General features: G+C 42.7%; 1 protein-coding gene across 3 annotated transcripts in view; it reads right to left on the reverse strand.

The window, feature by feature from the left end:
* PTPRG (protein tyrosine phosphatase receptor type G) overlaps positions 1 to 22,140 on the reverse strand; it is a 777,275-nt gene that overhangs the window by 154,567 nt on the left and 600,568 nt on the right. For all 3 annotated transcript variants that reach the window (XM_061396518.1, XM_061396519.1, XM_061396517.1), the window contains exon 6: positions 22,010 to 22,076. In XM_061396518.1, the coding sequence (XP_061252502.1) occupies positions 22,010 to 22,076 (67 nt within the window). The remainder of the gene's footprint in view (positions 1 to 22,009; positions 22,077 to 22,140) is intronic.

The raw sequence follows: 22,140 nt of genomic DNA on the forward strand, positions 1-22,140 counted from the left end.
AAGAAACAGACGTGGTTTTGTTTACCTCATTCCTTTCCAACATTTTTTAAGCCTTCATAAATTTTAATTAATCCACTGTATTTTAAATATTATTTCAATATTTAATCACAGTTAAAACTATTAATGAGATGTTTTATATATTTTTTAACTAAGTCTTTCTATTTAACTTTTTATTTTATATTGGGGGTGCAGCTGATTAACAGTGTTGTGACAGTTTCAGGCGGACAGCAAAGGGGCTCAGCCATACATATACATGTATCCTTTCTCCCCCAAACACCCCTCCCATCCAGGTTGCCACATAACACTGAGCAGAGTTCCCTGTGCTGTACAGTAGGTCCTTGTTGGTTACCCATTTTAAATATAGCAGAGTTGTGCTAATTCCATTTTTAATGTCTGTTTTAATTTTTAAAAATTATTTATTGAAATATAGTTGACTTACAATGTTGTATTAGTTTCAGGGGAACAGCAAAGTGATTCAGTTATACCCACCCTTGTTGCATCATAGACCCCTTTTCCATCTAATACTTATGAACTAATAATCAGGTGAACAAACTCTGGGACACCCATGAGATGAAGAAGGAAAATGAAATGACGGCAACTATAAACTGCAATTCCAAAGTTGGTAACAGTTTCATTATGGCTTCATCCAAGGCTTACTCACATCAAAGTGAAATCAAACCAAGGCATGGCCCTGAATTTATAAAATGATGGCCCAGAAAATAGGCTTCTTCTTTTTACAAAAGTGGAGGGGTGTTCTCTTAGGTAGTGGAAATGCCTTTAAGTTGAGACCCAACACTGATATTGTACAATAACTCAATGAGGAAAACAAGCCAGAGAAGAGCTCAGTTCCTGTGTTGCAGAGCTGGGATATGAGCCCAGGCACCTTGACACCAGAGCTTGCACAATTCTGATTCAGCTAAAGAAGCTAAAGTTAACTAGGTGAATACTGAACAGGAAAAGAAGAGCATTTTAAGCTGTGTGAACAGCATGTGCAAAGGTCCTGAGGCAGGAAGGAACAGTACAAGAGATTAGGGGACTATATTATAACTCTCCCCATTAGACACAGTAGATCATCTAGCTTCTCTCGTAAGCCAGAGAAGGTTGTGATCTCCACCTGGCTATTCAAATGCCTAGTCTGGAATTTCTTTTAGGGCTGTAATAAGGTTACTGTTGTCTAGTCACTAAGTCATGTCTGACTATTTCGTGACCCTATGGACTGTGGCCCACCAGGACCCTCTGTCCATGGGATTTTCCAGGCAAGAATACTGAACTGGGTTGCCATTTCTTCTCCAGGTGACCTTCCCGCCCCAGGGATCAAACCCTCATCACCTATGTCTCCTGCACTGGCAGGCGGATCTTTACCACTGAGCCACCTGGGAAGCCCATCCTGCTAATAGGTTGCCTTAGCTCCTTGATGGCCTCCTCCACGAGCACCCTTGGACACTGGGAACTGCAAGGCTCTAGGTAACTGCATGGACACACCCATGACTTACAGGAATATTCTTTCCAGCCTCACACCTCCTCCCGCCTTTTCCTTTAGAACAACCAGTACAGGTATTTGGGCAAATGTGTTATCCTTAGACTCAAGAGATCTATATAACTGAGGGTTAAGGCAAAAAACCAACAGAGATCAACTATATTAGAATAATGAAAATGAAAATTTCCTTTTGGTAGAGATTTATTGAACAAACCCTAGTATTTATTTCACTTTTACTATATACCAAGCACTCTTCTGAGTAGTTACATGTTGCAGACATTTAAACTGGCTTCCGAGGTGGCGCTAGTGGTAAAGAACCTGCCTTTCAATACAGGAGACATAAGAGATGGAAGGTTCAATTCCTGGATTGGGAAGATTCTCTGGAGAGCATGGCAACCCACTTGAGTATTCTTGCCTGAAGAATCACATGGACAAAGGAGCCTGGTGGGTCCATAGGGCTGCACAGAGTTGGACACGACTGAAGCGACTCGGCACACCACACCACAGACATTTAAACAGCACTTACTGTATGTGCCAGGCCCTGTTCTAAGAGTTTTGCAAAGACTGATTTATTTACTACTTAAAGACAGTCCCATGAAGCATGACATCATGGGATTACTATTACCATCTCCAGTGCTGTCATGTACAACCATGTAGCAGAGTTTGGAATTCAGGCTCTCATTTGTCTTAGGCCATCACCACACCCTTTCCCTTTATAAACCTTTAGAGTATGTACTTCTAATATTCCAATTTTCCAGATGTTGAACTTAAGGCACAGAGAGGTTAAATCAATAAGCCCCGGGTCACTAGTGAAGAGTAAAGCGCCAGCAGTTATTCATGAGGCTCAGAAACTTTGGCTGATTCTGCAAAGGTTTTTAGCTCATTTTTTAAAGGGGAAAATTAAATGTTAACTAATAAATGCATCATAGGGTGCTATAATCAAAACGACAAAAGCAATTTCTGTGGGATAAAAGGCCGGAAATAACAGAGTCACCCCTCTACCCGCTGGCAAGTCTAGGCTTTAATTTAACCTGGTTACCAGCCACCTAATGATAGGGGAAATTCTGTTAGCGTGCTTGGCAGGGACTGGCTTGGCTGGGAAGAAGAACCCTTTTGGCCTCTGCTTGCTGCTTCTGGACTTCCTGGGCTGTGCAAATAGTCAACACAAAGCCCCATGCAGTACAGGGTGCACAGGGTCTGGCACCAAAAACCGCCACCTTCATTCCTCCAGTGTTGTAGGTAAACCTGGCATCACACCGCAGCACACCAACCTGCCTGAGGATCAAGGGCTCTGGACTGAAGGACAGGAAAATCTTCCGAGTTTTCCCCGAGGGGCCTGACCTAACATTAGGGTTGCAGTTAAGCACACTGGATGCAGCCAGGTAGTGACAGGACAATCCCTGTAAGCCCGGGGCAGCAAAGCCCCCATCGAAAGCACCCACTCTGGGAAGAGGCTGTGGCTTTAAAGAATATAGACAGATAAGTCAGAAAAACCTGCCCCACCAATAAGAGGTGGGTGAATTTCAAAAGGGAACACGGTTTCAAGAGAATCAGGACTTTCATGTACCATTCCTGTACGGGCTCTTAAATTCGGCAAGGACTGATGGGAACTGTAGGCAGGACCACCCCTACAAATACAGCACTGTTTCTCTGTCCTAAATCAACCGAAGGGCTTCAGACACAGGTTCCAGTTTAATTCATTAGAAGAGAACCTACCCTATAGCTCAGGGAACTCAGTGCTCTGTGGTGACCGAAATGGGGAGGAAATCCAAAAAAAAGGGGATATAGGCATACGCATAGACGATTCACTTTGCTGTACAACAAAAACTAACACAACATTGCAAAGCACCTAAAAACTGATTTTAAAAAAAGGTGCAGTAAGATGAGTGGTGGGGCAGGTAGACCTAGTGATGGGGAAAAAAAGGGAGGGGCTTCAGTACTTATTATTACCAGACCTCCCTGGGTCACTGGCTTCGGGAGCCGAAGAACCCTTTCTTCAAACTCTATCTTACACAGGAGCCAGGCAAGTCACACAGCCAGAGTGCAGCCACCAAGGTGGAAGCTGAGCTGGAAACCCCAGGGACACTTTGAAAACCACCCATTTAGTCCAATTCTTTAATTTTACAGTTGGGAAAATAGGAGACCAAAGAGGAATAACAAACCTAAGGTCAAAAACTTAAGGAGACTGGATTCTTTCTTCAAAGATACCACTGAGAATCAGAAACAGTTAAGTCTGTGAGCAGGAAATATCACCAAATGCCGAAAACTTCATCAGCACCTTCATTTCTGCATTCCTACAGAAACTGGTGAAACGAGCAGATTCTCATTCTACTGGGTTCAGATCCCAACTCTTCCACCTGTGAACTGTGTGATCTTAGTTACTAAACCTTCCCAGGCTGTTGTGAAGATTAAATAAATCTGTATGCAAATGGAGTTCAGAAAGAGCTGGGAACAGACTAAACATCTCATGAACGACATACGATTCTCACTCTAATTCTTACTACTTGTATTATTACTATTATTATTATTCCTCTAAACTACTAAGCCTATACTTAGCCATGTACTTCCTTGAATGTTTCTGCATGTGTTTTCTTTTTTTTTTTTTTTAAACAGAATTACTAGTGCCTTAGAGGCATAGCATGTCTGATATAGTCTCCATCAGTCTGAGAACTGTAGGTTACAATTTTCTTTGCCAAAGCTCTAGCATGAGCTTCAGAATCAACTGATATTCAATAGCTGTGTGACCTCAGGAAAGGCTCTCAACCTCTCTGAGTTACTTCCCTTATCTGTAAAATGGAAAAACTGAGGCTATTTACCCCTCAGGAGTGACAATTAATCAGACTAATAAACGTGATGTTCTTATTAGCACAGTGGCTTGCAGCCGAGATTGGTTTGTGTTTTAAGCCAGGGACTAGCAAATGTTTCCTAGAAAGTGCCAGAGAGTAATATTTTAGGTATTGCAGGCCAAGAGGCAAAACCAAAGATGTTACATAGGTAGCTATATAACAAACACATTTCCACGACTTTATTAACGATGTTCAAAATGCTAATAACAACTGAGGACAGTTTAAAAAATTTACATCTACTAATGGGAAGAATGGAATTCTTTAGGACTGGGGAGAAGGCAGGAATAAGATTTTGCTTACTTAGGGTTCACATATGAGAACCATTCTTAGCTCAGAAGCCACACGGAAACAGTGACACGGATTTGGTCCTTGGGCCACATTGTGCCCACTCCCGATTTCACGCCAAGCATGGGAGGGCGGAGGGGGTAGTGGTAGAAGGCCATCCTAGAGCCACAGCAAGAAGGGGGGTGGGCCACACTACATTTCAGGGGCCTCCATCGTTAACGAGAATTTTTTCTATGAACATACATTACAGAATTAACTCTCAAGTTGTTTTCTTTTTCCCTTGAGTTTTCTAAGTTCAACTCAAACATTAATTATTACTGCTATTTCTGAAAATTCCGTTTTCTGCTCAGTCCCATAGGAGTGCTCCACTGGCAAGATGGGGGCCCTCATAATGCTTAACTGTTAGAAACAACTTTAGAAATGCTACCCAGTATTTCTGGCACTGCCCAGAAAGCCCTCACAAGCCACAAGGCACTTAACTGGCTGGACCCAAGATCGAGAGTTCTGAGTATAGCCATTGGAAATAAAGAAGAATGCACTTTTCATCTAAAAATTTACACTCCCTCACTAAGAAAATCTTTTTTTTTTAAATTTATTTTTAAATTTTATTTTTATTTTATTTTTAAATTTTACAATATTGTATTGGTTTTGCCAAATATTGAAATGAATCTGCCACAAGTATACATGTGTTCCCCATCCTGAACCCTCCTCCCTCCTCCCTCCCCATACCATCCCTCTGGGTCATCCCAGTGCACCAGCCCCAAGCATCCAGTATCGTGCATCGAACCTGGACTGGCGACTCGTTTCATACATGATATTATACATGTTTCAATGTCATTCTCCCAAATCTTCCCACCCTCTCCCTCTCCCACAGAGTCCGTAAGACTGTTCTATATATCAGTGTCTCTTTTGCTGTCTCGTATACAGGGTTATTGTTACCATCTTTCTAAATTCCATATATATGCGTTAGTATACTGTATTGGTATTTTTCTTTCTGGCTTACTTCACTCTGTTTAATAGGGACTGCTAGAGCCAGGCCTCTGGAATTGAAACCTAATTAGTCTACCTAAGGGCCTGACCTAAGACAAGTTACTTTAATCTTTCTGCAACTATTTCCTCATCTGTAAAATGGGTTTATAACAGTGACTCATCTGAAGGCTTATCTCATCAGGAGAGTATTACATGAATCAACATTAGTTAAAGTGGAGTCGCTCAGTGGACTCTTTGCGACCCCATAGAGTGTAGCCTATCAGGCTCCTCTGTCCATGGGATTTTCCAGGCAATAGTACTGGAGTGGGTTGCCACTTTCTTCTCCAGGGGATCTTCCGGACCCAAGGATCGAACCCGGGTCTCCAGCATTGTTGACAGATGTTTTACTGTCTGAGCCACCAGAATCAACAACAGTTAAGGGCTTAGGAAAGCACAGAATAAGCACAGATAAGTACTTGTTAAAATGAATCCTATTATAAAGGGCAGTTTGACTCTAAAGCCATCCAGATCAGGACACTCTGCCTCCAACTTTTATCCTAATTAGTAATTTGAATTTGAAACATTGCTGTCCCAGACACTTAACTAGTTGAGAAAAATATTTGAAACACTCTGCTTATCCTACCATTCATTCCATTATACCATAATAAGCAGGTACTGTGCATTACTAGATAAAAGAATTGAAAAGGAATGAATCTCATATTCCACTTTCAAGGATCCCAGTGCTGTATGCAGACAATATTATATTTTAATAATTAATTGTTCATCAAAGAAAAAGATGAGGAACAGGGATGCTAAATTCAAAGTTATTCAAATTGCAAAAATGAATAATGTATGACTTTTTTATTAAATACACACTGTATTAAGTAGTCTACATTTCACCCAACTCTGTCTTTCATTTTTAAGCATTCTGAACGACAATATGAATAATCAGTTAGGGGAGGTTTATTTAGAAAAAGAAATACCTTATTTGAATGCAAACAGAGTATATCCGGAGATGATTAAATTTTCTTATCAATTAGAAAATTTTGTATGAGGGCTTTAAAGTCATGGTCAACCATTAAATGCAGAGAGGCCCAGTTATCCTTGCAGTTTCCTTTCAACATTAAATTATATCTGGCTCAATTCTGTTCAATTTCTTATTTCTGATAGCAGTGCCAGGAGGCAATCTTTAATTAAAGAAAATTTGAAAGATTCAAACATGCATAATTGGATTAAAAATGTGATCATTAAAACATTAGATGATAATCATCTGATTGATTGCGTTTTTCAGTGTGTTAATAACCTAATATTTTCAATGCTTTGGTTATATAGGAAAAAAGAAAGCCTTTATAAAATATGATGAACAATCAGCACAGAGAGGAGACCTATGCACTAATCAAGACCTATGGAATTATACTGAAAACATATGCACACACCCCAATTAACAGAGCATTGCATTGTAGAGTATGGACAGAATGTGATGGTGGCAAAGGGAAGAAAATCCTCAAAACAAGAACTCAACCAATTTTAGGGACATATATAAAATAAACTAAGAACAGAAAGCCCAAACTTTGATATTTAGCCCAAGGACTGGTTTCTTCAGTGTTTTCCAAAACTTTTTATAAGGAAAAGCTATTAATTTTTCCCTAAAAGCTTAAAATCACTGGGGTAGGACTGGCCTTCTGCTTCATACAGGGAAAGGCAGGGAGAGAATGACATTGGGCAAAAACTGGGGATTACGTGATGCTAAATGGGAGAAGATTTACGATAGTGCTGCTCAAAACCAATGTGTATGCAAATCATTTGGGATGCCCGTTGTACTATAGATTCTGAGCCAGTAGGCTTGGGAATGGGGACTGAGGTTCTGCATATTTAATAATGTTGATCACACTTGAGAAGTCAGTTTTTATGAGGACTGTGTCAGTGGGCTCCTCTGCCTTCTGCAGTCTCATCCTCTGCTACTTTCTGAGCCTTAGGCTGAGCCACATGGACCTCTGGCTACTCCATGATCATACCACCCCAGGGCCCTTGCACTGCCTCTCCACTCTGCCTGGAACATTTTTTTCACTGCTCTATTCATGGCTAATTCATGACCAAATTCAGCTGCCAACAACTTAGTTATATTTGAATGACCCATTTCTCAATCAGGTGACTATCTCTGACTATTGTCCTGAAAATGGGGTTTTAAGCACAGACCCCTTGAGATGGAAGCCTCTGACTGAAAAACCTGAAGATGGAAACGAGCCATGTGCCTACCTGGGGAGGACATTCTGGGCAGAGAGAAAGGCCACTGCAAAGTGGTTCTGCCTTGTGTGTGGTGAAGTGAAGCAGAGGAAAAGGAAAACTGGAAGAAAAGTTCAAGAGCCCAAATCTGACAACTCAAGGAGGGGGAAAAAAAAAAAAAGAAAATCAGCTGATAGTTAAGGATACCCTGGAATTTGGCTAAAAATTGTGACGAGGCCAAAACACTCAACTGAAGTCAGCAGCTCTGGGTGAAGCCTGGACTAGGCACATGTGGACTGTGTGATCTGGGAGGGGCGGTGGGTCAGACAAGCTGGTGACAGAAGGGCCTGCTGAACAAAAACAAAAAACGGGAACTCATAATGGGGAGAAAGAGCCGGAGGGCCGGAACTCCAGGACTTCAGGAGCTTGGCATCTAGCAGCCCCCACGGATGTTAAAGAGCATTACATTGTAATTATGATGGTGGCAGAGGGACTCAAGGAACTCATTTCATGATCTAAATATAAGAAATGAAGCTTGCTCCATCTGACTGGATGGTGACTAGCAGACATGTCATCTCTCATCTATAAGGAAGATGGAAAAAAAAATGAGGATAAAATGGCAAAGATGGGGCAACCAAGTGGAGCTGGACCATTTTCACGGTGTAGCTTCAGCAAGGCTTCATGACAGAAGATTTTAAGGAACAAGTACTACGCTGAGGTTACAACAAGGGGATCCCTGAGGAGTCACCCCAGAACCACAGAGAACTGCGGGGTTCTGAAGAGTTTCAAAGGATGCTAGTTCTATTCCATGTACAAATAAAGAAAATGAGGTCCGGAGAGGGAAAGCGGCTGACCTAAGATCACACAGAGAAGTGCGAGGGAGTCTGGGTATCCTTTTCTACTACCTGAGTCCATGTCTCTGGGCACCCTGCCTGCAGCAGATACAAACATGATCAGGTGAAGAAATCTCTCTGAAGACTGAAGAACTCACTTAACCTCGTAGACCTAAATCTAATCCTGACACTGCCCAGCTCAGAATCCTCCCGGGGCTTCTCATTTCATTTACAGTAAAATCCAAGCTTCTCGCCACAGCCATGAGGCCCTCCAGGATCTAGCTCTGCAGCCCAACTTCTCTCCAGCTTCTCCCTTGTTGACCATCACCTTCCTCCTCACCTTTCTGTTACCTTTTCCTTCCTGTGTTTACTTATTTACTGTTGGTCTCTTCTCAAGAGTTGGATAATTCCACAAGAGAAAAATACCTCATCTTTTTTGGGTACCCTGTACATCCAGCAACTAAGACACTGCCCAGAACAGAGCAGATGCCCAATCACTGTGAAAAGAGAACGAAGGAACAAACACAGCAGCTGGTGTATTTTAAATAACCAATAAATCCTAGATTTCTTCATATCCGTGTCACCATCAATTGTAAGATGAATCATTACTTCAAAAGTCATTAATAAAGGCAACAAGTTGCTAATTAAACAATGGTCATAGCTATACAATCTGTGTAATTAGTTAACAATAGCTTTTTTTTTTTTTTTTTTAAGCTAACTGGAAGCTCTATTACACCAAGACTGTGGCTCCTTACTGCATCCCCAGGGCCCAGGACAGTACCTGAGAGGACAGGTCCACTACACAGGGCTGAAAACATTGATTGAACCAAGTCACGAAGGAGCTCTAATTCACAAGTGGGGAAACTGTGCCCCGAGGCCAAATCCTGTCTAGTACCTGCTCTCGTGAATAAAGTTTTACTGGAACACAGCCACGCCATTGTCTATGGCTGCTTTCAGGCTAAAACTGGGCAGTTGAGTTGTTGCAGCCCACAATGGATGGCCGGCAGAACCTAAAAAATTTTGCCCTCAATCCTTTTACTGAGAAAGTTTGCTGACACTTACTCCTTTGTGAAGGGTAGGGTGTTTAGAAGGGATGGGGACAAGTGATCCTATGCAAGCGTAAATGGAGCAAACTAAAGGGTACCTCAGAGATGTGTGGAGCTTATTTCTGCCTCTGAAACAGTCTCCGCCAGTGGGCAGAGAATTTAATACATGCCCCTTGGCTTTCACCATGGGTATGGTCTGAGAACATCTGAGAAGCTCCCATGATGGCGTCTTACTGCAGGGTCTGAGCAAGGGCGACTTGAGCAGGAGAGTGCTCACCTGATAATCAGACTCCTGAATTCAAGGACCTAGGGTGGCCCTCCAAGGTTAACAGCCATTTTACGCAGGTTCAAAGACATCTCACCCCCTTGAGTTTACTGGCAGCTGCAGATGGCCAAATGTGGTATTTTGATTTAAGGATTGATGTTGGAGTGAAGCACGTGCCGACATTAACATTTCCAAAGAGAAACTACACAAAGAGCTCAGAGTCCCATCAACAATTAGAATGCACAGGACACTGAGCTTATACAGAGTTATACAGTGACGGAGACCCAGTGTTACCAGTGAACAGTTTCACTGCCTGCCTCTCCCCTGACACGGTTCTGGTGGCCATAACTCACATGGCATGTATATTCTTTTAGACACTCAGTTAATGACCTAATTCAGAGAGGAGAAACCTAGGCAGAAACCCAGAGGTAAGTGATTTTGACAATAATTAGGAAGACAGTCGAGGATGGAAATGAAAACTGGTCCAGCAGAATGAATCTGAGTCTAATACAAATGGGTTCAAATCACTGTTTCACTGATATGAGCCAGGACAAATGAGACAGCTCTGTGAGGCTCAGTCTACCCATCTGTACCATGGATTCAGAATTCATATCTCCCTGGGCTACTGTTGAGATTAAATGACACTCTATGTTTAAAACATCCAGGTAGAGCTCAGCACACAGCAAGAAGTTAACAGATAAAAGGTTCCCCTTTCTTCGTTTCAGCCTCTTTCTGGTTCCTGGTCCACTTCCCTATGCCTTCACCTCAAAGGCACCGGCTCTCCCGAATCAACTTTGTGATCATTTTCTCCATCACTTAATTTGATTTTTGAATGACCCAACTAAGTCAAGCAACACACATTCTATTTCAATAGCCAGGTGGTGATGGGGCAGAACTCAGAGATCCACAATTATTTCCTGTCGCCTCATGGCCTCCACCATACCCACATCAACAAGTAACAACAGGGACTTCCCCGCTGGCCCAGTGGCTAAGACTCCAGACTCCCAGTGCCGGGGGCCCAGGTTCCATCCCTGGTCAGGGAACTAGGTCCCACATGCTGCAACCAAGAGTTCACCTCCTGCAACTAAATATCCTGCATGCTGCAATGAAGATCGAAGATCCCAGTGCTGCAGCTAGGACCTAGTGCAGACAAATTAAAAATAAATAAATTAAAAAAAAAAAAAAAAACACCCAGGTAACAACAGTAACTTGTCGCTAGGGGTGGGGGAGGGCAGTGATAACCGCTGACGCTGGATGCTGACCGTGTATCAGGCACAAGTATGTACAGTAAGTCACTGGCAAGTCACTGGCTCCGCGAGAAAAACCAGTAAGTGGTGTTACTATTACCACTTTACATGGCTAAGAAAATTTAAACACAAAGAGATGAAGTGATTTGTGCAGGCTGTACAACTACTCAAAAGCAGAACTGAAACTCAAACCCAGAGCGTGTGCTCTTGGCCATGACATGACCCTGCTTCTACTACACCAAGGTGGCGTGCACAGACTAGGGTAGCAAAGTCACCCAGGGAGCCCCACGCACTTGACCAAGTGCTTCTGCAGGACACAGTGGAGACATTTTAAAACTGTCTCTTTGCCCTCCACACCCCAGTGAAAGAATCAGGAAACGGGCATTTCCCTGGGCTCCCACAATCCTGTTCTCATGATGACACACTGATAAAGAAGGCTGGCTAAATGAGAAGGAGCCTCCAAATTCAAATCTAACCTAAAAGGAATCACTTCTGAAGGCTTTTTCTGTCTCAGTGATTGTTAAAAGCGTTCCTAGTGATAAGAGCCCACAGCATCCCATTTCCTGGCTTTGGCTAAGAAAAGACATGGAAGTAGCCCACGTCTATGGTGGTGGTTCTGACACACCCAAATCCAGGAAACTGTGGAAATGGCTGAAGTGGGCCTGTTTCTAGAAGATTTTGAGATCAAAGGGGGTTCAGATAAGCATCTGCCCTTCCCGGATCCACAACAGACATGAGCAAATTAGTCCAGTGCAGGGTGCTGCATATTTATAACTCACTTCAGGAAAGTTCCATGTAATTAGATGCTGGAAACAGAAAACTTCAAAGGGGAAATTCTGTCGCGTGTTAAGATGTTCAAAACTATCAGTGGCCCGTAAATAACAGAGCACTGGTTTTTCCCTTCAAGAGGGAGGAAATCTGAATGATTTCTTTCTTGAAGGTTAACATTAAAACAGAACAGAACCCTCTTTAATTCCACTGAAATATATTTGGATGATGTAGCAATTTGGGCAAAATCTAAACGGAAGCCCATCTCTGTAGAGTGTATCAAATGGTAAGTAATGCACATACCACTGCGCGAAGCAACACCATTAGTAGACCCAGAATAGCTATTACCATTTAGACAAGGCAGGGTTGACAAATTTTTTCTGTAAAGAACCAGCGAGTAAGTAAAAATATTTAACGCTTTGCAGGCCAAAGAGTCCCTCGGTTACAAAACTCTGCCATTATAGTGTAAAAGCAGTCATCAAAGTGTTAGTTCTCAGCTGTGTCAGACTCTTTGGGACCTCATGAACTGTATGTAGCCCGCCAGGCTCCTCTGTCCATGGGATTCTCCAGGCAAGAATACTGGAGTGAGTTTCTACTCCCTTCTCCAGGGGATCTTCGAGACCCAGGGATGGAACCTGGGTCTCTTGCACTGCAGGTAGTCTCTTTATTATCTGAGCCACCAGGGAAGCCCTAGTCATAGACGGTAAGTAAATCAATGAATGGGTGTGGCTGTGTTCCAATAAAACTTTACTTACAAAAACAAGGCAGTGGGCCAAACCTGGCCCACAGATTGTATTTCCTGACCTCTGATTTCAAGGACAGTGGACACATGCCAGGCACCCTTCCTTCTCAGTACTTTCCCTGTCTTAAAGCATTTATCATTAATACGAAGCAGATACTTTCATAATCACCACGCCCCCAGGTGAAATCTCAGGGACAAAGAGAACCACCGATTTGAACAGGATCACACAGCTCCCAAGCTTCAGAGCCAGCATTCAAATCTAAGACAACCTGAACTCTATAGCCTTGGTCTAGAATCCTTGTTCAGTAATGTTCTGGAAGAGTCAAATTTCAAATGAAAAATAACAAAATTCCACTCCTCTAAAATTATCCCACAAGCAAATTTTTTAAAAATAAAAATTCCTTTCAAACCATGAAATGCCAAATTCCTTTTCAAATTCCATTCCTTCCAGGCCAACTATAATCACGTGAACACATGAGATGACTCTGCAGTCAAATAATAATCTCTTTGACCTTCAACAACAAGAATGGCAAGAACCAAAAAAAAAAAAAAAAAAATCCTCATGAGATTAAAATTTTTCCCAAGGCAGAGGACATCTAGTTGATCATTTTGCCCTCAACACCCAAACTAGCACTTAATAAGCATTTGATGGATGGATGCTATGATCAAGGGGTTCAAAGTTCACTTACACAAAACAGGCAAGAACCCCTCAGATCACATCAATTCATCTCTCCTTCATCTCCTTGCTGCTGGATTATAATAATACAGCCATTTCCGACTAATAGTATACTTTGCTATCAATGTTCCTTGCGTTAGGATGTCTTTTTCCGAAGTCCATGCAAGATATTTTCAGGCGATTCAGCCATTAAGTCTTGGACAGAAAGTTCAGGCTAAGCTCTTTGCTTCAAGGATAATTAAAATGGTGTTGGAGTGATGATGAGAGTATGGTCCTCAAGTATTTCTTCACTTGCCCCTTCAACAAGTCTATATGATGGGCTTCAATCAACTAAAAGAAGCAAATGGTAATCCTGGCCAAGAACAGAGCAGGAGATGGCCTGGGAATAATAAGAGGCAGTCTGAAGTCACGAAGACCTTGGTTCAAGTCACCCAGGTACTGCCTGCTTTCCTTGCCTTCCTATGTAACGGGGAATGTGAGAGTTGTATCTCAGAGGGTTTCCAGAGGATTTAGTGATGGCTGCAGGGCACATTACACCCTGACCTGGTGCAGAGCCAGCATGTACCAGCACATTAGCAGTGAGGAGTTTCTGTTTTCAAACCTGTCACCTGCCACCTCATCCCCTTGGTTTCCGATTTCTCCTTTCTAAATTCCACAAGGAACTATTGGCTTCCAAAGTCATTGCTTAATGATACAATCCCGAGATAGCCACAGTTCTTTCCTGGGTCTTGCAATCAATTTGTAGAGAGAATAAACTACATGTCAGGGGTACTTATGATAAAAAGTTTGTAAAAACAAAAACGCTGTCTGTTTGTTTGCTGTGAGGCCACTTGGTACTTGATATGTCCCAGAATAAAGCCCTGCCTGCATCTCTGACTTTCTAATGCTCATCAGTGTCTTTGATGGTGAAATTTAACACACATGCAGACAGGTACACAGATACAAATGTCCTGCTGATCAATAATCCTAAAGCGAACCTTGGACTGACACCACTCTGAACATGAAGAGACCTGCCACCCTCCCAGGGTGAGGTCCTCCTCATTCTCCCTCCCCACTCCAAAAAGAAACCTTTGCTTTCAAATAATCACTATTTCCTTTTCTTACACTTTTACCACCGACATGTGCACTCCTAAACAACAGAATAGGACTTCCCTTTCTTTTTTAAAAAGTTTTATTTTTTAATTGGTAGAAAATTGCTTTACAATGCTGTGTTGGTTTCTGGTTCCCCACCCCCACCTTTTTTTTTGTTTTTGTTTTTTTTTTAACATCCAGCGCATTCTTCAGGCTCCTGCACCACCTTACGGTTTTCAGATGTGCCCATGTTGGCGAGAGCCACAAGATTCCACACGTTTTTCACTGGGGTGAATTGTTTCATTGTATGACCATACTTCACTGTATTTATCCAGCTTGCTAACAATGGGCATCTGAGGCACTTCTGGGTTTTGGCAGTCAGGAAAAACGACGAACACCACAATCTCATACACAGCTCATGGTGTGCTTTTATTGGAGTTTTTCTAGGGGACATACACAGCAGTGCAACTACTCAATCAATTCGACTAGACACTGCCAAACCATTTCCAGGAGACCTGAGAATTCCTGGCACTCATATCCTTGCCAACACTTGATATGGTCAGGATTTTTAATATTGACTACCTGGTGCATGGTACCAGATTATTTTTGATCTTTGTGAATATAATATCTTTGAGAAATTAATATATAATGCACATGTGCTATTCTTTGGTTTGCAAATAGTCAAATGCACGAATCTAAGGGGACAGTATGGTAAATGTTTATATTCTACTTGTAACATCTAATCATTTTCCAGATCTATATACTGTTATTGCCCGGGAGACTTCTTTGGGTCCTTTCTCATTCAGTGTATGTATGCCTTTACCCCACTATTCTGCCTCTTACTACCAAGGTTAGTTGTGTCTATGTTAGACCTCTACATAAATAGAACCATGCAGCACATGAGCTTTCATTTTTGTGTGAATCAAGTTCATCATTTTGCATTACTGCAGACTATTCCCTCACTATGACTAGACCAAACCTTGTATATCTAGGCTCCTCTTAGAGGCCATCTGGGCTGTTTACACTTGGGGGCTGTTATAAACAAAGCTCCTGTGTACAAGCGCTTCTGTGGCCATTTCTCCTGGGTATATACCTACATGTGGAATTGCTGGCTCAGAGGGTAAGGCTACCCAGCCTCTGGAAAGGCTGCACCATCTGCAGTCCCCACAGTACCTCTCCTGGAGTGTCAACTGTGCTGTGCTCAGGGCTAGTTTTTTTTTTCTTTTAAACAGTCTATCTGTGGCATTGGCAGTTGACAAGGCAAAGCCTACCCACCTCTTTAGAAGGAATTCAGATTGTTTGATGACTGGAGTCTCTTCCAGGTTAGCGTTGATCATGGACACCTCAGTCCTCGCAGGTGGGATATGGAGAACAGAACAGACGCAGACACAGCAGATCTCACCACTGAATAAAAACCCTTGGCTGGCAGTCACATAGATTTGCAGCATTTATGTTATCACTTCCCTTTCTGCGAGGTGCCTAGATTGAGTCTAGCTATTCATGGACTTTGTCCATAGACCTGGTGAGTGGATGATGAGTATCCCAGAGCAGGGGAGAAGACGAGTAAAAAATACCTTCTAAGTGAGCCCAGTGAACAAACTAGTCAGTTAGGGGAGGCGTTCTGCAAAGGAAGTTTTGATCTTTCATAGACTCAACTTCCACTGTGCTGAGTTTTAACAAGTAAAGCCTGTGGGAGCCTCATTGTGTGACACCACTAGAAAGTCATTCTCAGGTGATAATGTATGTGCGCTTTCACTGATAACTTTCTTAGAAGCGTGCGGGAAGGGAAGACAGAGCGAAGAGCTATCTTGTTCTGCCTAATGTCTGAGGCAATTTCTAACTGTCTTCCTTACGTTTCCTGTGAATGAGGACGATACCTTCCTGCTCATTAAAGTAGTACATTCAGGAAAAAGAAATCACAAAGAGAAACAGACAGTCAAAGCTCAGGACTTCCCTGCTGGTGCAGCCGCTAAGACTCTGCACTCCCAGTGCAGTGTTCAGTCCCTGGTCAGGGAACTAGATCCCACATGCCACAACAAAGGTCCTGCATGTCACAACTAAAGATCCCGCATGCCTCAACCAAGACACGGCACAGCCAAACACGTAAGTAAATAAAAATGAGTGTCAAAAAACATTAAAAAAAAGATGACAGTCAAAGGTCAAACAATCAAACTATCACTACTATCAAATTTCCTTCAAAAAACCCAAATCTTTCTTGGATGCTTGACAGGAGGGAATGGTTTGTCTTCCCATGCCTGACAGCATTCTAGACTAGGTGTATGTAGAGTCTGCTGGATTTTCTTTGGGTAGATATTATGAAAAAGAATAGAAAGCAGACAATCTGAAAACGGAAAGAAAAATAATACATCCCTTTTCACTGAAAGATTATACAATGTCTATTTCTTAGCACTGGTCAATTGGGTACAAAATACTTATTAGGGAAATGGTATGTTTTTATACTAAGTCAGGCTTTTATACTAATTCACATACAAGTTTATTTTTGTTAATGGGTTTTGAAAAAATTAGAATTAGACTAAATTCTTTGAAACCAATTATTTCTATCAGGCGTGGCTGCTCACAAGTCCTGGTTCTTACATACAAAAAGCATTGTGAATGACTGACTCGGTGCAGTGAATCTGATTCACAATTTCTTTCCTTTCCAGCAGATGCTACTGGTAGTGTAAATAAATTCTCTGATTAGATACAGTTTAGTGCTTCAATCTGTGGCTCAAGAGATAGACAGGATCAGAATCAATGGCAAATCACCTCTCTTCATTCTATTTCTTCACGCCTCTCAAGTTTGTAAAAATCACAATTTACATAGAAAAATGAACCCTTAAGAGAGTGCACGTTCCACTGCCAAGAGATTTCCAGGTATTTCTCCCCAGCATGAGAGAAGCCAGGTTTCAGAGCTCAGGGTCTCAAACATGCCACCTCTATGCTGGTGCTGCTTGAAACCTTAGGCTCCCTTCTCTACCTGGACAATGTTTATGCACTCTTTAGGTCTCAAGGGTCATTTTGTCTGAGATGCCTGCTCTGTAATCCCAAGTCTGAGTAAAGTCTGTAATTACATATTTAACCTTATGTCTCTCCTGACTGTCTATAAACTCAGCTGTGCTCTCTCTCTACGCGTGGCTTCATGGTGTACTTACATTAGGTGCTTAATAAGTGTGCACAAAAGCAGCAAGCAGTGCCTGTAAAAAGCTCTGTGCATGGGAAAAGTGAGAGGCACAAGTCATCAACTTTTTGGCAAGGTGATCAGGAAAACGTCTTTGGAAGGAAAACGTCAATAGCTGGACCAGTCATGGGAGAACCCCTAAGATCTTCCTTCTAGAGACAAGCTGCCGTGAGGAGGCTTGTCAGCTGCTGTGCCTCCAGGGAGACCGGTCGTGTTAGGATGTCTAGTCAGTGACCACATCGGGTAAGGTGGGGTCACTCCTGCACACAGAGGACTCCTCTTATTGGCAGCCTTGTCTCTGGGGTTCTCCGAGGGCCCAGCCGAAACTTCCTTAGAGATGCTTTCAGCCAGTCCTCCTAGCTTCCCTCTCTTTGGAGGTGTCAGACCTGTGTTGGGGTTCTAATGCTCTCCCCACCCACTCCCGCTCCCTCTCCTCTTTATCCTTCCCAGGCAGTCTCTTCCCCTTGAAATCCAATCTTTCATCTGCTTCACAGGGGACATTAGTGACCAAAGGCCAATGGTTGGCTAGGGGAACCAGATTCCTCACTGACATTTCAGCTGGAGGAATATGTAAGATTCTTCCTATTAGAAAAAAATTCATTTAATGAGAAATTAATATTCTAAGATGAGACTCCCAGAGCTGAGGAAATAAAAGACAATGGTGAACTGGAACAGAAATCCGTATTGATTTCTTCTTTGTACATGTCTCTATCATCGTTCCCAAGCCAGACACTCTGTGAAGGGCATGATTATTTATGTCTCATCACATTAACAGAGCATTCAAATCCCTCATAGGACCTTCAACTCAAAACACTTCTAGTTCAAGAGGAGGTTTTTTTTTTTTTTTTTTTAAAGCAATCTCAGATGTTTCTTCTCTTTTGGAAGAAAGACAGAAGTGATGGGAGTTATCAAAACGAGAGTCAACCACGGCCCAGGAACAGAGTGCAAAATCAAGTTTCCAAGACATTATCCTACTTCTTTCTCTTCCCAATGAAAGCAAAGCCTAAGCAGCCTTTAGTTCCTCCTCTTCTTTTTCCAATTTTATATTTTGATATTTTTCACCTATTTGCATCTTTACTTGAGTCACACTTTTAGCTAACATTCCTGAGGATCTATTAGCTGTTAAATACACATGGGTTCTGCTCCCATGAAGCCTACACTTAAGGAGATAATACAGGGGTAAACGGGCTTCCCTGGTGGCTCAGTGGTAAAGAACCCACCTGCCAAGACAGGAGGTACAAGAGATGATTGCTCGACCTCTGGGTGAAGAAGACGCCCTAGAGGAGGGCATGGCAACCCCCTCCAATATTCCTGCCTGGGGGCCTAAGAATCGGACATAACTGAGCGACTGAGCACACTCACACAGGAATAAACACACAACATGATTTCAGATACCTTTAAGAGCTCCAAAGGAAGAAACCTAAGATGAAATGACAAGGAATGATGGGAGTGGGGAGCCGGTGGGGAGTTGGGTAGGATAAAAGAAGAATTATTTGAGGAAGCAAGATCTGAACCAAGACCTGAAATAATTAGAGGAAGACATCTGGGTTCTGAGCTGAACTTATCTGGCAGAGGAAACAGAAACAGCAGATGCAAAGACTAGAAGGGGAGACAGTCTGGGCAGGCTAAGGGGAGAGGGGTGGCGTTCATCTCCTCCCGGGTCCCTGAGGGCTGGCTTGTGTCTGTCTTCACCAGTGCATCAGTCCAGCGACCAGACTGAGTGGGCGTGCAACACTTCTGTGGAATAAACAAGCGAACTTCCTCAGAGGGGCTCAAGAGGCAGCTGTTGAACCAGCTAGGGAGTGGCAAAGCCGAGATCCCCACCAAGGCCAGTCCGGCTCCAAAGCCCACACTCTCACCCCAACCACAAGGCCCTGATGAGGCCTGTGCTGGAACATGGAAGGCATCCTCTCCCAGAATGGCTGGGGCTCCCTCCCAGGCTAGGTCGTTCTGTTCGCAGAAGTGACTTTGCAGTTCCTCACCTCAGCTTGGCACATGTCTGGTGCCCTTTGCGGTATATGTTACTTAACATAATCAGGATAAAAGCCAGACATTAGAAACCTTGATCCGAGTTCCATAACTGGGCATGATGAATAATTCAAGGAAGCCTTAGGGGTATGCCAGCCATACGTGCCCAAACCAAGAGCAGCCTTTGACCAGAAGACTAAAGTTGAACCAAACATACTCACAAATAGGAACGCTCAAGCCTTCCTGTCAAATATCAACGATTAATAAACAGATTTAGGGAAGAATAGATACATGCATATGTATGGCTGAGTCCTTTAGCTGTTCACCTGAAATGATCACAGCATTGTTAATTGGCTATACCCCAATACAAAATAAAAAGTTAAAAAGGGGGCATTTCCAGATTTTAAGAGACAAAAGAAACACATTCTCTTGTGTGTTAAAGAAGAAATCTGTCCACCCTTCCAGGGGATAATGACTTCTGAGTTACACTGACATGAATGCTGAGTTCTAAAAATCAAAAAAAAAAAAAAAAGAAGAAGAAGAAGAAGTGAACTTCCTTTGCAGCTATTTTTTGCAGGTCTCCTCTGATTTTTCAATTAGGAGGTAGAGTTGAAACCACATCGTGGGCATCCCTGCCAGAACAGGTACCACATCCCTACACATAACAGCCTCTTAGAGGGTAATTGTGCAGAATGAAGAAGGATAACACGATCATGCCAGCATGCAGCGCATGAACCAAATGATCACAATGCAGTGCGTTTGCTGAGATCTGGGGACTTAGGGACTAAAGGAAGCCTACTGCTTCTCTCTAACAGATGGAATCTTCTTCACTGATCATTGTGGAGACAATGACAGATGCCACAGACCCATTCAAGTGCCACAGCTGATGGAGCACTTCCTCTTAGGCTGAAGAAGAGGTACCTGTTTAAAGATTCTAGAATTCTTTGTGGGGTGATTGTATTATAACACCAAGAAGAGCCAGGGGAAGGAAGGCCTGTCCATCATTCAGTACATTTGAACCCCCCAAACTTATCATCTACACAATGGGCTGGAATTTCAAGAAGCTGTTTCATCAATGGAGATTTCTAGGGCATCCTCTGAGAAAGAGCTCAGAGAACACAGCGTGTTGCCCATGACACCAACATCCTGTGCATTTTTGAAAGTGTTCAGAGTACAACGCAAATCTCCTCCTATATTGCTATCCTCTACCTCCTATACTGCTATCAGCATCACGTCACCAAGGGGCAGACAGCCTAAGAGCTGGCGAAAGTGTTTTGCTCCCTAAGGGAATTGTCCATACCACCTACTTCCCAATTTTGTGTGAGGGGATTTCTTCAGAAATAGAGAAGAAATAGAGAAGCAATGGGAATTTCCTACAGTGAAAACCTCAATGGGGTGTTTTCAAGTCATCTTACTTTTCTACATTTACTAGGTTACTAGCAGTAAGTAGCAGGTTACTCTTGTTACCTGCTGTACGATTGAACAGGTCTAAGAGCAGAAGAATTAATCCCAAATCCTACTTGCTTTCACTGAAAACTGGTTTTGTTTCCCTGAGAGAAAGGGGGTAAAATGTTTGTTAAGCTCGGCAGAGTTGGCTAATGTGGAAAGACACCCTCCCAGAAAGCTGTGAAGATGTTTTATCACAGCCGTGGAGATGAAGGGGAGATTTATTATGGTTACTAATGCTACTTCTGTCAATGTCTTTGGAATTCTAATTAGATTATTAAAACTTTGCAAATCATTACATTACTTCTCGACTCCACACCTCCCCGTGACAGGGTACTTTTGAAATTAGACGATCCTGATGTCATAGGTAATGATGCATCGCCAATAATAAAGTTGCAGGGAAATTCCTCCAATAAAAAAAGGTTGGGTAAGACAGAACCCATCTATCTTACTTTCTCTCCCAGTTTTATGCTTGAGGATAAGACATGTCTGCTGCACAGAACACGGCCCAGCATTTTCCATTCCAGTAGCTGATGGTACTTGTTCACATGCAGCAAAGTTTAATGACTTGTCAGGGTTACTTAAACTTATTCCCCAAAATCTCAGAGGCAAATCAAGAAATTCATAAATGAAAAGTTACTTGAAAAGGGAATCAATTTAGGATAGCTATGAGGCAGGTGGCAGGTTCAGTGTGTATGAATGGTACCTCTTAAGAGGTTCTGATTTATAACATATGCATTCTGAGTGGTACCTGAAGAGAAACAAATGGCTTACTGTTAACCCAGATCCATTTGCAGGTAATAAATGGGTGTGCTCTTTACCCATCAAATAATGGCTCTCATGCCCTTCACCATCAGGGCATGAGGAATGGGTGTCACGTTCTGTCCTCTGCGAGATAACCCACTCCTTCAGGTGGAGACCTTAGCCCTCCCCACCCCAGCAAAAGGCAAGTGTACGCAGCTGCCTTACCGTGATGGACGACGCCCTTCAACCCGTGGATAATAGGATCCAGTGCAGAATTGTCCCTTGGACTGACCTATATGTAAAGGAAACATGATTGGTTAAATCTGTTCTGGCATCAGACACAACAGTCTCAGTTT

This window comes from Bos javanicus, chromosome 22, assembly GCF_032452875.1.
Source record: "Bos javanicus breed banteng chromosome 22, ARS-OSU_banteng_1.0, whole genome shotgun sequence".
Taxonomy (NCBI): Eukaryota; Metazoa; Chordata; class Mammalia; order Artiodactyla; family Bovidae; genus Bos; species Bos javanicus.